General features: G+C 62.2%; 1 protein-coding gene across 1 annotated transcript in view; it reads left to right on the forward strand.

Moving 5' to 3' along the window:
* Positions 1 to 336: 336 nt before the first annotated feature.
* The window catches only part of ADGRA1 (adhesion G protein-coupled receptor A1), a 31609-nt gene continuing 15951 nt past the window's right edge, over positions 337 to 15994 (forward strand). The window contains exons 1-5 of the mRNA XM_029201134.1: positions 337 to 476; positions 1169 to 1361; positions 8872 to 8999; positions 10471 to 10594; positions 14898 to 15043. Of these exons, the coding sequence (XP_029056967.1) occupies positions 1359 to 1361; positions 8872 to 8999; positions 10471 to 10594; positions 14898 to 15043 (401 nt within the window). The 5' untranslated portion in view covers positions 337 to 476; positions 1169 to 1358. The remainder of the gene's footprint in view (positions 477 to 1168; positions 1362 to 8871; positions 9000 to 10470; positions 10595 to 14897; positions 15044 to 15994) is intronic.

The raw sequence follows: 15994 nt of genomic DNA on the forward strand, positions 1-15994 counted from the left end.
GAGAGTTGTCCGATTCTCTTGGAAGAGAAGGCAAAACCGCCGGTTGTCTCTTTAAATCGGCTCTGCGGTGTGATGGGGCCCGCGGTCTGGCTGGGAAGAACCATTCCCACCCTGCAGCAGGGAGCTGGCCGCAGCCATCAGCGCCTCCCCCATCCCCATGGTTACGGCTCCTGCTTCCCGACCGTCCCTGGTCCCTGGCTGTCGCCCGCCCGAGAGAGCAGGCACTCCCCACCGGAGACGGGAAGCCGCCTGCGGAGAACGGCAGTGACTGCCTGCCCCTCCGGCTCTGACACCCTCCCCGGTGCAGAGCTCTGGCCGTCGCCGGGCTGCAGCCTTGCAATCTGTTGATAACTCCACTCACGAGCTCCAGCGCTGCCCCTGGGGTGGAAAACTGCTCCCGGACCCGGGAACTCACCGCCTCTCGCCCACAAGGAAGCGCAGGACCGCTGCCACTCCTGCTGTTTTTGCCAAAATAGGTGAGAAGTTGGGCTGCGTTTCTCCAGGGTCCGCGCGGCAGGTGGGCCCCCGGGCGAGGAGGCAGTGGGACTTGGGGGGGGAGGCGAGGTCGGAGCCCGGTGGCCACAGCGTACACTGCCCCGGCCGCTTCCTGGGCATCAGTGCCCACCAGGAGTGAGCAGTTCCTGCTCTTCCAAATGCAGCTTCTCAGCAACTTTGCGTTACACAGACGGCACGGAGCCACCAGATAAACTGATGTGTGTGGGAGACGCCAGCCCATGAGGTCTGGCCACGTCCGGAGCGGAAGCTTCGCCCTCCCAGGTCTGGCTGTCCGTTGGGGGTTATTGGAGTCTCTTGACTTAACCTGACAGACATGCTGTGCGTGTCTTCTGCAGCCTGAGGTTGGGCTGAGTGTCTCGCGCTGGGATGGCGAGCGGAGGTTGGTTTTTAAATGTGGATAAGGAAGTGCTCCCCGGGGGCACCGTCCCTCTAAGGCTCTGAGGCCCCAGGTCGTCCCCGGAGCCTCTGCCTGACTCCGGTACCTCAAGCCAGACACTCCAACAGGCTGGCTGGGTCGAAGGGAGATGAGATGGGGGCAGACTTCGGAAACAGCTGCTGCCGGCTGCAGCCGGGGGGCTGCCCTGTGGGTGGGGTGCTAGATGCAGGTGGCAGGGAGGACCCCCACCCGCCCTGACCTGCCCTGTCTTCACAGATGGGGGCGGCCTCTCCACCCTCACCCGCCCCATCACGGTCGCCCAGGGCTGTACCCCGTGGCCGCTGCCTGGGACCTTGACCTTCTGGAAGGCCATGGAGGCCGGCGGGGAGAACGGTGCGACGTAATCGGCTGTGCGGTTGGCACCACCTCCATCCCCTGCTCACACTTCAGGAACTTCGCTGTGCTCATGGTGAGTACGCGCGGGGGCCGGTGGGGGGGGCGGGCAGGCTGAGGCCGCCACCGCCACTCACGGATCCCCAGGCAGGGAGAGTAAGCTGCCTTGTGGTCAGCCGGGGGTGGTGGGCACATGCTGGCCCTGCGGCCAGGGGCCCTGGGGGCGGGGCCGGGGCGGGGGGGGGGCCTCGGGCTGCCTGCTCCATTGCTCGTCAGCGGCTGCTCGGCGTAGATCATACTAATTAGTGGCAGACGTGCTGCAGTGTTGAATCACTGAATCAGTGGAAGAGACAGTGTCCCACCACCACCCAGGCTCAACCCGTGACCTGTGAAAACCTCTCTGACCCCGGGCTGGGGCCCTCCCTCTCCCGGCCCCAGGCCCCGCACACGGCCCTCCCGCTGCAACCCTGCCGGCCCCCTTCCCGTCAGAAAGTTGGCCGAATGGCAGGGGATGCGGGTGGGCTTCAGCGGCACGTTCGGCAAGCACAGAGAACGCCTCTCTCACCAGAAAAGGGGGTGCGGCTGGCTGTGTGGGGCTCGGCCTGCAGGCTCGGGGCGCTTCCCTGTGGTTCCTGCTGGTTTGGATTCCGGAAAGGGTGATGCTGAGTAAATAATGCATTGTGCATGCTTGTGAGGGACAGCGGCCGAGCACACGCAGAGAACGCCGATGGCCGAGGACAGCGCGGCCACAGTGGCCGAGGCTAGGACACTGTCAGTGGGTCGTCAGTGCAGACCTGACTCTTCACAAGCAAGGGTGTGTCTGAGTCACTTGCTCATTTTCTTCCTGTTGGATTCGAAATGTCCAAACAAGAGAGATGCTTTTTGCCAAAGGTCGGCATCATCTCGCAGAGCTGCCGTGCCACCTGCCTCTCAGGCGTCTGAGGGTGTGTGCTCCAGGCGCAGCCGGGCCCGCACCCCAGCTCTGAGCCGTCACCTGTTGCCACCACCACCCCCCAACAAGCCAGGGCCTCCGGGTTGGCCGTGTTTGAAGCTTTGCATCCTCGAATTTATATCCTCATTTGAAAAATGGGTCCCGTCATTGGCAGATGAAGGGGGAAGGGGGGCAGCACCGCCCCGGGGGCGCCACCGCACGTGATCCAGATGCCCCAGCGTCACGCCCCATCTTCGCCTCCGTCTCTGACCCTCCAGCCCTTCTGTGCAAATCTGCAGGGCCGCCCAGGCCGCCCAGCACCCTCCTTCCTTCCTCCAAGTCCATCCACACCCTCCCCCCAGCCCCAGCCAGCTCCACGCCGGCCAGTCCAGGACTCTGGGAACCAGCTGGATTTCCCTTGCCTGGAGAGCTTGGAATCTCAGCAGTTTGTTGGGGTTTTATTGCTAACAAATAACATTTACACCGGAGAGAGCTTCTGAGAGGAACAGAGATGCCAACCTAACGTGTGGTGCTGCAGTTCTGCTGCAAGCACTTTCCTGCCTGTGTCTGGGAGCCTGTGGGTGAGACGCCTGCGGCCCCTGGGGGCTGTGGGGAGGACAGCCAGCGGGGGCAGCTCCGGCCCCGTGCCCCAGGATGCCACGCTCCGGCCACCTGCTCGGGCCTGGCCCTGGCAGTCAGCTGCCCAACCAGCTCCTGAGTGTAACGGCACCGAGGTGTCCTGGAGGCACCTGGAGGTGTCGAGGTGCCCACGACCCCGGTTTGAACCGTGCTGAGCCCTGAGCATCTTCGGGCACCTGTGCCTCCTTCTGAGCGAGTTGCCTGTGTGCCCTCGGCACCAACAGGTTGGTGAACACCCAGGCGCTCCCCTGGGGGCTGAGGGGCTGGGGGACCTGCACCCTGCCGCCTGGTCTCCAGCAGGTAAAGCCCAGGCCCCACACCTGCCCGGCGCTAACCCTCATCAGAGTGTAAAGCAGGACCTGACTGCACGGCTGCCTCTGCGATGGTGCTGTTGATACTCGATTTCAAGAAGGTCCCCAAGCGCGTGCGGCTCTGCCCTCGTGCTCCTCTCTGATCCTCACCGTTAGCGCAGAGAGCAGCGCTCTCCAAGGGAGCAAAGTGACGGGTCTGGAACTGGAGTGGAAACCGTCCAAGCCCGGGCACTCTTTCCTTCCTGAGTGTGGCATCCGGCGGTCCCGCGGGCGGTGCTGGCCCCGCCGCTGCTCTCCGGCCATACCTGTCGCGGGGGATTAGCTGGGTGGCAGGACTGGTGTACATGGCCTCCCCGCAGCCCCTGTGGCCTCAAGTGGGGCCCAGAGGGTGAGCCCACCCGCTCACCGATGTGGTGGCCTGAGTGCCACGGAGACCTGCTCGGCGATGGCTCTTCAGCGTGGCCCGGGCCCAGGAGGCGGCCGCGGTGGCAGCCCCGCTGGCTTCGAGTCGGGGTGACCTTTGCCAGGTCCTGCAGGGCCTGGAGCCGGGACAGGGTGAGAGGCCAGGCCATCCCAAGGGCAGACGCCACGCAGGACGCCCCGGTCCACACAGAAGCACCCGCGTTCCAACAAGAAGGGTGGAAGTAAAGCCCCAGAGAGACCAGGGTGGATGCAGGGCGGGGCCCGGGAAGCCGGTGTATCAGCAGGAGGCGGGACCCCGCAGGGCGCCCATGGGCTCCCTCTGAGCCCGTGGAACCCGGGCCACACCTGTGGGTGGGTTCCCACTCCGACCCGCCCGCTGCCCGCCTGCGATGCTCCAGCCTCAGAGCTTCAGTGAGTTCCTCCAGTTCGCTGCTTTCGATTCAGTCCAATATTTAAATTTCTAACTCAGAAAACCTGCCTTAGGCTCACAGAGTTTGTCGCCCACCTCAGGCCTCCCCTTACTGTTGACGGTTTTAAGCAAGTAACCCCAGTCCTGAAGGAAAGCCCGTCGTATTTCTCAAGGTCTTTTCTCCAAAGTTCTTCATAATTAGACCAGCCCACGCACCCTCAAAGGAAGATGCTACAAACCACACAAATGCCCAGTCGGGCCAACCTGTGCTCCGAATGCAGAGATGGCTCATCTGCGTCCGCCTCTCCCCCGGGACTCTCTCAGGGAAGGCTGACAGATCAGCAGGGTCGTCACTAAAAAGCAGACGAGGGGCCGCAGGCTCCACAGAGCTCAGTCTTGGTCGGGACAAGCCCAGGTGGAAGGACTTGCCCACCCTAGACCCCTAAAGGCCCAGCCTTGATGCCTGGCCATGCGGGAGGGACACCCGTACACGGTCTGCACCGCGGCCTGGAGAGGTCCATTTGCCGCTTTTGATCAGACAAGCGACCCCTGACCTGACCTCTTCCCTCCTTTCTTCTTGTCTTGCTTAACATCCCGATTTGTTTGATTGCAAAACATACCAAAAAGGACACATCCAACTAAAATCATGATGAGGTGTAAAGGAAAAGGGGAAATACAAACCAGGCACGGGGACTGCCGCCCCAGGACCACTGCTCAGAGCCTGCAGGCTCCATGGGGAAGCAGGAGCCCGGGGTCCCCAGAGGAGACACACTTTAGCTGTAGCTTCCACCGCAGCCCCGCCGGTCGTCCTACAGGCACAGACGTGAGCGGGAATTGCGGGCTTCAGCCCCGCAGCTGGGCGGCTCCCGGCACGTGGTGTGTGGCCACATCCTCTGGGCATTGCCTTCGCCTCCCCTCTTCCTCCATGGGTTCTCTGGACCTCTCTCCAGCCTCTCTGCTCTGAGGTCAACGCTCCATCCACTGTCGCTGGTCCCCAGAGCACCGCTGGGTCCACGGCCTCTGAGGGACTTGCCCATCCAATGCTGTCTGACCACATACTGGACCATCATAAGGGTTTTGCCCGTGGAACGCTCGCAGAGTAGCTTATTCCAAGAGGAACGTGTACATGTGTGAACTTTAAAATATAAATTCCAGCGCCATTTTGCATTACTTACTTTGAATTTTAAATGTCACCTCTAAAAATGTAGAAAGCACTGTTGATAACTCTGATTTGGAGAAAGGAAGAAAAATAGGAGGCCAAGTGGAATTAAATCTCTGTTCCTCCTAAATCATATACTGTGGATGTAGGTGCTGCGGGCTCGGAGACCCCCCTCACCACTGTGAGAAGCCTCAAAACCGGGCCCTCGGACGAGAGGGAAGGGGTCCAAAAGCAGGTGGCCTCCGGGCTGGTCCAACGACAGGCTGGGCGTCGTCCTCAGGAAATGCCTCTGGGTCTTGAACGGATGCTCTGAGATGTTTTCCTGCTGCAGGAAAACCAGTTCTGGCTCTCACTAGGCTTAACATAAAGGGGGTTTGCGTGTGTGAATAGAAGCTGGCAGCTAAGATGCTTTTGGAGGTAAGCTCTCCACCGCAGGTCCGGGAGCTGCATGGGCTCCCCCGTCGTGGGTCAGGGCATCAGGCCGTCGCTGTGGATACTGCATCAGGAAGCGTGTGCTTGCTTTGTTCACCCCCCTCCTCCGCCATCCCTCCCCCAACCCCAGAAAGAGTCAGGGGTCTGACCTCAGTCTTGAGGGGCAGCAGTACAGGTGACAGCACCCAGAAAAGGTGGGGAAGGGGTTTGTAAGCCCCCCAGAGGGGGTGGACCCGCCCCGGGTCCTTCAGCTCCAGGAGAGACACCAGGACACACGGGTCCCGATTGAGTCAGTGAGAGAACCTGACGGGCCAGACCCGGAGCGGCTCTTACCTGTGGACATGAAACCAGTAACAGAGGCCCAGGTGCACTTTTGTGAAGGGTCAGGGGGTCTGAGCCCCGGCTGATGTCACAGGAGGGACACACCATCGTCTCCCATGAAAAGGACGACACACACAGGCCCAGGGACGCCGCCAGTGCCCGGTCAGACCTGAATCCAACACTCCCGGCTGATGACTCTCAATGAAAAGATCATCCAACATCAGGACTTGCCCAGGAAAACCTGCCTTTCCTCGACGTTTGCAGTGAGTTGCATCTGGCAGGAGGCTGGTGCCCGCGGAGCCTGACAAATGCAGAAACACCCTGGGACTACTGGGCCTCATGAGCCCCCTTCCCGCCATCGCCTGACACCAAATGCTTCAGAATTCAGGATGCGTGAGGGCCCCTGGCAGGCGGGACGCTGGTGGGAGCTGAACGCCCCCGGGAAGCAAGAACGGCAGGCTGCTCTCTCTCTCTCGTGAAACTTCTATTCTCCACCAGGAGACCATCCTGCCCCTCATCACAGAGGCCCATCCTCGCCCAGACGGAGGCTCCTGGCTGCAGGACACAGGGCCCAGTAGCCTTCGTGCTCCGCTGGGTGTGGTGGGAGCCCTGCCAGGATTTGACCACAGACCCTCCCCTGTGCCAAGCCTTCCCAGGCATCTTGGGTGGGCGGGACCTCCAGGTCTCCCCTGGGGACGTGCAGCCCCTGCGCCCCAGTTGCCTCGAGGCTGGCGTCTGTCGGCTGCCTTTCCTCCTGAGCTCGTGGATTCGGGCTGCGGGTGCAGCGTGCATCCTGCTGACACCCTGGGTGTCCAGACGGGAGCTGTTGGTGTTCCGTGCACGCCTACACCTGCGCTTCAGGCTTCCTGGCCCGTGGACAGTCAGGACTGCAGCATGAGGGCAGCCGCGGTGTCCGGCCTGCGGTCTGCCAAGCGGCACGGCGCCCTTCCCCGACCGCCTGCTTATTCTGGGCAGGGCGCTATTTCTGGCTTCACTGGACAGCGGGGCCCCTGGGCAGCCAGACGCTGAGGCCCCCTTTGCATCCAGGTCACTCGGTGCCTCTTCCCGGGTGACCAAATTCAATCAGCTGTTGCCACGACAACAGCGACCTCCTCACCAAAGTCCCTGCGTCGGAGCAAAGTCGGGGTGCAGAGGCCCCAGCTGGGCCCAGGGTGGCTCCTCTGAGCACGTCCTCTGGCTGGCCGGGCCTCCAGGAATGTCCACGAGGAGAGAAGCCACCTGAGCCCGGACGCGCTGGCTTCCTGACTCCCGCCGTGACAGGCCAAGGCCTTCTCGGCGTGCCTCTCTGCTCCCCACGACTCCATCCTGGAGGAGCCGCCAGCCACCTCTGCTGTCCTCACAGCCCAGCGAGGCACCAGTTGGAGCTGCTCTGGGCCTGGGGCGGGGCCGTCAGCCATGGACACCCCTGTGGTCTGCGGGAATGGGGCCAGGACGACGGCAGACCCCTAGCTCTGACCACCAGCCCCGTGGTCACAGCTGGCACAGCTCAGGTGGTCCCACAGGGGACACCAGGCAGCCCTCCACAGGCCCAGCTCAGCCTGTGGGCACTGGCCCCCAGCCTGCTCCCCAGAGCCCAGCGTGTCCCCCAGGGCTGTGGGAGCAGAGTAGGCCATTCAGGCTGGGGCATCGAGCAAGGGCTCCGCCCTCTGACCTGAGCAGTGGGAACCAGAGCACCGCTCAGCTTGTCCCCTGGGGCGGCCGTGACAAAGTCCCACAGAGCAGGCGGCTTAAACCACAGTCCAGGAGGCTGGACGTCCAAGGTTCAGGTGCCTGCAGGCTGGCTTCTCCTGAGGCCTCTCCTTGCAGTGTAGACAGCCCCTCCCGCCGTGTGCTGGTGCCGGCCCCTTCTTACAGGGACTCTGGTCCCTTTGGTCAGGGCCACCAGAGGACCCTACCCAACCTGAGCCACATCCCTAAAAGCCATCCCCTCCGGATGGTGGGGACAACTCAGTCCACAGCGGGCTTCTCGTGTGACTCGACGACTTGTACCACACGAAGCATCCAGAGCAGGGCTCGGTGCGGGCAGAGGGTCGGAGGTCAGAGGTGGGTGCCGCGGGCTCTAGCCCCTACCTCCCAGCCTGGTGTGCCCCGAGCCCCTCCGTGTCCTCCACCGGCCCTGGGGGTGCCCCTGGCGGGTGTGCCCGGCCTCGCCCTGGGAACGCAGCTCCGACGCAGGGCACTTCCGGGGCTGCGTCGGGGGTTGGCCTCAGAGCCCCAGCGCCTGATGCAGGGGGCCTCGCTTACCTGATGAATAAAAAGACAGAACCTCCCTCAGCTCTGAATGTCCAGCCCGGGGCATTCTGCCCTCAGTCTTACATCCTCCAGGGAAAATGGATATCCTTTGAACCCTGACCTTCAGCCCTTAACCTGGGCTGTGACCAACAGTGAAGGTTGTACACCTGGGGTTCTCGAGCCTGTTCACACCTGCTGCTCTTCCCCCACTGACCTGAGTCACCTCTGGGCAGACTTACTGAAATGATACAAATTCTCCTGGGAGACCACGAAAAGCAGCATTGCAGTGGGTGTGAGGCCCAGAGTGGACTTGGGGGTAATCTGACACGAGCCTCATGGGAGCAAGTTGTGCCGTCATACAAGGGCATTTGACAGAAGCAGGAGCCGGGTGGTCCACCAGCCCCCCCGGGAGGGCGAGGAGTCTGGAGGCCAACAGACAGCACAGCAGGAGGCTGCCCTTGGGGAGCTGGCCGTCAGAGCCCCCAGAGGCGCCCGCAGCTGGTGGGGGGCCCACGAGGCCACACGCCGCCTGCCCTGAGCGCTCCGCAGGTTGGGGGCCCTCCCCTGCCCCAGGTCGACCATTTCTGCTGAGACCTGCGAACCTCCACCCGATCCAGGAAATGCTTCCAGCCCCTCGCCGGGCGGAGGCTGAACCTAGGGACAGCCCGGCCACCTCGGTCACACGGGTGTGCTCCGTGTCCTTTCCAGGATTTGAGGACTGTCCTGTCCCTGCCCCAGTCCCCAGGGGAGTTCCTGCACCCTGTCGTGTACGCCTGCACTGCCGTCATGCTGTTGTGTCTGCTGGCCTCCGCCATCACCTACGTCGTGCACCAGAGGTAAGGCCCACCCTGCCCCTCGCCTTCGAGGGCAAGCTCTCTCTTGCCCTCACGTAGCAAGGAGTCCAGGAAGGTGCTTCACAGGCAGCCGGCCAGCTTGAGGCTGCCCAGTGCCCAGACAGCGCTGGCAGCCGAGGGTGGCCAAGTGCTGGGCGACACCCTCACCTTCCATCCCGGGCCCCCCCGTGCTCATCAATTCAGGTGACACGCGCTCTTTCTCCAATGGCACCGTGTCTGTTCAGGGGCCCCTACAGCCCGTGGCCTGAGGAAGTTAGAGTAGCTGCAGAAACTTCAAGCAGCCTTGCCCTCTGCTTTTCATCTATAGGGGAGTCCAACTGGTTTCCTACAGAGCTGGTTTCCTGGCCACGTCTGCCTGGAGGGGCTGGGGCATCACTTGAAGATGCGCTGGGTAATGTGAGGAGGGGTCCCGGCCACCCATCAGGGTCAAGTCCACAATCAAAGTCATGGGCAAAGCCCAGGCCACGGTCATAACCATGGTCATGGGAAGAGGCTTGGGCGTGTCCAAGGCCAGGGTCATGGGAAGAGGCTTGGGCGTGTCCAATGCCAGGGTCAGGGGAAGAGGCTTGGGCGTGTCCAAGGCCAGGGTCATAGGTAGAGGCTTGGGCGTGTCCAAGGCCAGGGTCACAGGTAGAGACTTGGGCATGTCCAAGGCCAGGGCCAGGGGAAGAGGCTTGGGCGTGTCCAAGGCCAGGGTCAGGGGAAGAGGCTTGGGCGTGTCCAAGGCCAGGGTCATAGGTAGAGGCTTGGGCGTGTCCAAGGCCAGGGTCATAGGTAGAGGGTTGGGCGTGTCCAAGGCCAGGGTCACAGGTAGAGGGTTGGGCGTGTCCAAGGCCATGGTCATAGGTAGAGGCCTGGGTGTGTTCAAGGCCACAGAGAAGCTGTGGTCATAATCACAGCTGCAGGCATAGGCTAAGAAATTTCATTTTGTCCATCGCCAGGGCTGGGGACTGGTCATGGGTATGTTCACAGCCACAGGCAGCATCCTATCCAGGTACAGGCCCGGCTACAGGGGATCATGTCAGAGACAGTCAATCACAGCCTCCTCCTAAGGTACAGCCTCTGCTCAGAGAGGGAAGAACTCTGTCTGGGGAACCAGGAGGCGGGACTGGGTTTCTTCCCCATCCTCCCTCTGGGAGACTGGACAAATCATAGCGTCCCAGGGCCTCAAGGTCCTCGTCTGTCCAATGACCAGAGACCTCCCAGTCACAGTATTCCAGGGCGATTTTCCAACAAACCACCCAAGGCCACATGCTAAGGTGGATTCAGCGTGTCCATCCATCTTTCCCCGGCCTGGTCTCTCTGGTGTGCTTTTCCCTGCCCGTCTTCGTCCCGCTCCGAGGTCTTCAGCCCATTCCCCGCGTGGACGGGACGTGGCATTTGGAGAAAAGGGTTCACTTCTACGCTCTGCCCTGAGAGGCCGGTTCCTGACCTGAAATCTCCGTTCCCGCAGCGCCATCCGGATCAGCCGGAAAGGCCGGCACACGCTCCTGAACTTCTGCTTCCACGCGGCCCTGACCTTCTCCGTGTTTGCTGGCGGTATCAGCCGTACCAAGTACCCTGCCCTGTGCCAGACGGTGAGTGCTTTGGGTCGTCATCTTGCTACAAACTCTGAAGTGCTTGTCGACTCTCCTTCCAAAGGGGAAATTCGTGACAACCGTCTTGTGTGTGAAACCACACTCAAGCGCTCGCTCAGGCTTCTCGTGAAGGGGGCAGTTAAGCATCCAGTGTGCCTACACCTCTCCCGCGTGAGTCTGACCGATTTGCTCGGCATTTGATCATGTCATTTAGTTTATTTTCCAATCGGACCAGTTTTCTCCAAGGCCTATGGTGACATGTTAATGAGACATTCATAGTCCGGGGCTCATCACAGAAACAGGGATGCGACCTGCCTCTCCTGCAGAGACAGGTGGGGTAGGAGCACAGGGGTGGGACCCCCTGCTCCCTCGGCCCAGGTAAGAGTCCATGGATGTAGGTGAGAGAGTGCCATCGCTGGTGGGTCGCCGGGTTTTCGGGGCCATGGAAGAGACACGCGGGCCCCCCCCCTCCAAGTGAGACTCAGCGGTCTTGTGCTGGGGAGGTCTGGCCCTCTCAGGTGAAAGGGGAGCACAGAGAAGACACAGAGGGGTCTTCTTCCCACCCCACAGCCCCTCCTGACCTTCCTTAAAAGGGGGGAAAGGGACTTCCCTGGCAGTCCAGTGGTTAAGACTCCGCACTTCCACTGCAGGGGGCCCAGGTATGATCCCTGGTCAGGGAACTAAGATCCCACCTGCCACACAGGGCGGCCAAAAGAAGGCGGGATGGGTAGTACGAACTACCCTCCGGTCCTGACAGAGCCCAGAAAGAGGCCCTTCCGTCAACTGTGAGTCAAGGACAGAAGGCCCAGGTGCCTTTGCAACTGGATATCGAGGCCCCTCGTGCTCTCCGCCTCCAGCCTCTCACCAGCCCGCCTACTCCTGGCCTCAGCTCAGCCCAGTGGACAGTGCCCTCCAGGCGGGCAGACCCCTCCAGGTGGGCAGACCCCTCCAGCACCCAGGCGGGGGCCAGGTGGGGCTTCCCCATGGACCACAGTGCATCTCACCAAGGACTCATTTGGTGTGTGTCCATCTGCTTGGACCACGTGGAGGGAGCGTCTCTGCCGGCACCCACCAGGACGTCACACGCACCCCTCGCAGCCTTGGTTGTGTGAATTCAACAACAGTTTATTGACAGCCGTGAGGGCTGCTGCAGCCCAGTTACCTGGCCTCCACGCCCCCTGTCCACACGAAAAATGACTCGTCCTCCTGCACAGATGGCGGCAGCTGGGCGGCTCCTGGGTGTCAGGGGCAAGAGGCTGCTCCCACAGGGGCACCTTGGGGAGGAGTCAGGCTGTGAGCTCCCCCCCTGATCCTTGGGGAGGAGTCAGGCTGTGAGCTCCCCCCCGATGCCCTCCCCCCTGCAAACAGGGTGCCAGACCCATGAGACAGGACCCGGGGGCCCTGTGGCCCAGTCTCCCCACGCTCCTCTACACGGAAGAGAGGTCACTTTTCCGCAAATCCATGTTAGGGCCAACCATCCCATTGGGAAGACGATTCTGCCACCTGTTCCTGGACCCCAGCAGAAAAGTCACCAGCACATCCCTGAAAACCGTGCAGAGGGGCAGACACGCTTCCGGAAGCCTCTCGATAGCGTGGAAACACCCCCTGGGAGAGCCCCGGGAAATCCAATTTACCGTCCGCCTGTGAACACCTCCTGAGACGTGGAGCCGTCTGGAAACAGTGATATGGATTGTTATCTTTATTCCACACTTTGCCACCAACGCTCCGCACGCCGGGACCCTGCAGTCGGAGCCCTGGGACCTGGCGGTGCAGCCAGCCCCTCAGGTCATCACGGCCCTTACAGGCCTGGGAGCCCCGCCTCCCCCAACAGGGAGCCCACCCCAAGACTGCCAGCCCAGACAGAGGCTCTGGGGGCCAGGCGTCCTCGTGGCAGCCGAGGCCTGGCTGGTGCAGCCGGGTGGACCCCGAAGTGTGTGGTGGATGGGGGCGGACAGGCCTGGGGGGTCTGGAGAGGCAGGATCTGCAGAGGTCCTGCTGGTGTGAGACACGCTCGGTCCCCTCGTAGTGACAACCTCATGGCCCTGTCGGGGAGCAACCTCGGTTCTGGAGTCCGTGCTGGCCTGGCTTCCCGACCACGTTTCCAGAAGGAATCAGGAACTCGCTTTCTCTCACAGACGAGCAGTAGGCCAGGTCTGGGGCAGTGAGAACAAGATTCCAGCAGGACAGCCGGCCGCACGCAGGCTGAACATCACCCACCGAGCGCCCAGAGGAGAGAGAGCAGGTGCGGGGCTGGGTGGCCACAGCCATGGGGCCGTCACTCGCTGGAGGAGAGAGAGCCCAGGGGACATGGTCCAGGACCAGGACGGTTGGAAGGTGTGAAGGCTGACATTCTGTGTCGAGCCGAACGGCCATGGTGCAAACATCTTTTTGGTCAAACCTCTTTCTGCGCCCGTCTGTGAGCGTGTTTCTGCGTGAGGTGAACATTCGAGCCGTGGCCGGAGGAAAGCAGACTGTCCTCCCCAACACTGGCCTCATCCAGTCCACGCGGGCCTGGACAGAAGAGAAGTCTGAGTAAGAGAGACCCCTGTGTGTCCTGGGGCTGGGACCTCAGTCTCTCTCCTTTGGATCCGGGCTCAGACCGAAACCGCACAGTCGGCTGTCCCGCCAGCTGCAAATTCTGGGTGTCTCAGCCTCCGTGATCACACAAGCCGAGTCATTAGCATAAATGTGGATTTGCTCCGGCCGGCGGCCAGCCTGCCCTCTCCGCGACAGCGACAGCTCACCACCACGCGAGGCCTGACACAGACCCTGCAGCCAACCCTCCTCATCCAGGTGTCACAGAGAAATGTGTTACAGAGACATGAGGAACGAGAGTGGCTCAGGATGGCTGGAGGGAACAGACGGTTGTTATGGCGACGAAACCATGGCTGCGAGCCTCACTGAAGGGCTCCCTGACATCATGGGCATGGGCGGCCGCCGCGGGCCTCGCTAATCCCTGTGCGTCAGCGCCAGCCCTGGGTCCGGAAGCACGGGCGGCGGCCAGCATGGCAGAGGGGCCGTCTGGACGCCAGGGTAACGACCCTGCGACCACTCCACGTGTCCAGCCTGAAGCTGGTGTCTGGCAGACGGAGTCCTGCCATTTACACCTTCTCATCACCCACAAACTTTCACAGTCCGGGCGACGCTCGGGACAGACGGGTGAAGGGCAGACCTGGCTCTGCTGCCTCCCTGCCCCCACTCTGGGTTCCGGGTCCTCTTCCCGGCCTGGGACCAGCTCCAGAGGCCGAGGGTGGCGTTCCTTCTAAGGACGTGTCTCTGACTGTTTCTACTCACACGTGACGAGAGCCACTCTGCTGTCCTGCAGTCGAGGGCCAGGCCCACATGGTCCCCTTTCCTCCTGTTTCTGGTGCGGGGAGTTCTAGCCCCTCAGGTCCTCATGCCTCCTCTCGGCCAGGCTGGGGTGAGGCCATGAGCTCAAGGCCCCAGGCGCACACGGCCCCACCACGAGGCCCAAGTCAGGCGGAGGGAAAGGCTGGGCTCTCCCCGCTGCAGGGAGCCATCTGAAACCGTAAACACAGCCCAGGGAGTTTCCCACCACCCCACGGCGTTCTCACCCATTATTACGGAGCCTTCCCATAAGTAAACACTGAACCCTGGAGTTGATAAATCATTATAATGGTGCGATGTTACCTTTATTCCCAGAATCTCTGTATCCCTTAAACGTTGACATCCTTACAATTACAGCCATGTTTTACTTGTCATTGCGAAATGTCAGGTTATTACTTCAAAGGTAACTCATTTTACAGATCGGATGGAGATGACGGGGTGTGGAATACGTAATCAGCTAAGGCAGATTATTGCCATAGTAATGAGCGACTCCGACTGGCAGGGAGTGAACTCAGCCTCTGACCCCAAAGCGCTGTATCTCACCCGCGAGCCGCAAACACCGGAATCCCGGGAGACCCCGCTGCGCCGTCGCCCCTCCCTTCCTTTGGTGGGCGCCGCTGGGGCTGAGCCATGCCAACCACACAGACGTGTGCACCCGGCCCACGTGCGGGAGGATGTGCTCGCCACTAGGACCGTGCCCAGGGTGTCGCTCACACACCTCTCTGCAGGATGGCCATGCTGACCGTTCAAGGGTCCTGGCAGCCCACGCGACTCCCTTGAGCTCCAGCCCCTGTGAAGTGTGGCATCTGCCCCGAGGACCCCAGTGCCCCCTGCCAGTCCCACTTCCTGTCACCACCTCCTGAGGATGCAAGGGGGAGGGGCTCGGACTTGGGGGAACGTGCGCTGGCGGAGGCAGGGCTGTGGGGGGGTTGGCTCACTCGCTCTCTCCCCCCAGGTGGGCATCGTGCTGCATTACTCCACACTCTCCACCATGCTGTGGATTGGAGTGGCCGCCAGGAACATCTACAAGCAGGTGACCAAGAAGGCCCCGCTGTGCCCGGGGGCAGACCAGCCACCGCACCCCAAGCAGCCCTTGCTCAGGTACTGAGTGCACCTGGCCGCCCCACCACCAGGCTCCAAGAGACCCCGGCCCTGGACCTCCCTCTGGGGCTCTTGGCCACAAGGGCACTTGGGGCCTGAGGATGATCCGATGGCACAGGTGGCCAGGGGCAGGGTGGGGCTCCGGTGCTGGGGTGACTGCCCTCTGGTACCGCTGAGTTCCCGCGGGGAGAACCCCAGCACCCATGTTGGGTGGGCGTGGGGAGAGATGGCTCCGTGGTGGGTCCGTGGCCTGGTCTTGGCTTTGGTTTATTCACGGGTCTCAGAGAGCTAAGAGGGGGGCCTGGTCTCAAGGTGACTGCGAGGCTCGGCCACGGGTTCGGAGGCCCCCTCCAGCCAGTTGTCCCCGTTGCCTCCTTGGGCCGCGCAGGCTCGAGGTGGACGTGGTCGGAGCAGGCCTGGGGCCGATGGGAGCCCAGACCCCCTGCCAGCATCTGAGCCAGGGAGACGCTGTGGCACCAGCCTGCCGGGGCCACGGCAGGAGTGCATCTCACTTCACGCCAAGGAGCGATCTCGGCTCCTTTAGGCAAGGACATACCTGCCCCGGCACTGGGCAGCCATCTGTGGCAATCACTGTTTTGCTGGGCTCTGCCCTTCAATTTTCTGAGCCAAGACTGAACCCAAATCGGCCGTCGGCAAGAGCCAGGCTCAGATCGGCCTACGTGGCCCTGAGCCTGGGCACCAGCTGCCCAAAGCCATCCGGCTGCCACCATCTCCAGGACGTCACCTGAGCTCGGAGAGCATAAGCCTTGGCTGCCCACTGAGCTTCCCCAGGGTGCCCACTGGTGGTGATGTGCAGCTCGGCCAGAGGTCGCCCTGGACACTGGGGCTGGGGGGGGGAGGGGGACCCTTGGCGTTTGGGAGCCTTTTGCCTGGGATTCCTGAGACGATCCCAGCCAGGTGGTCCCTGGGAAAGGCAGCTGCTGCCGCTGT

The sequence above is a fragment of the Monodon monoceros genome, unplaced genomic scaffold (genome assembly GCF_005190385.1).
Source record: "Monodon monoceros isolate NGI ecotype Baffin Bay Population unplaced genomic scaffold, NGI_Narwhal_1 Super_Scaffold_4, whole genome shotgun sequence".
Taxonomy (NCBI): domain Eukaryota; kingdom Metazoa; phylum Chordata; class Mammalia; order Artiodactyla; family Monodontidae; genus Monodon; species Monodon monoceros.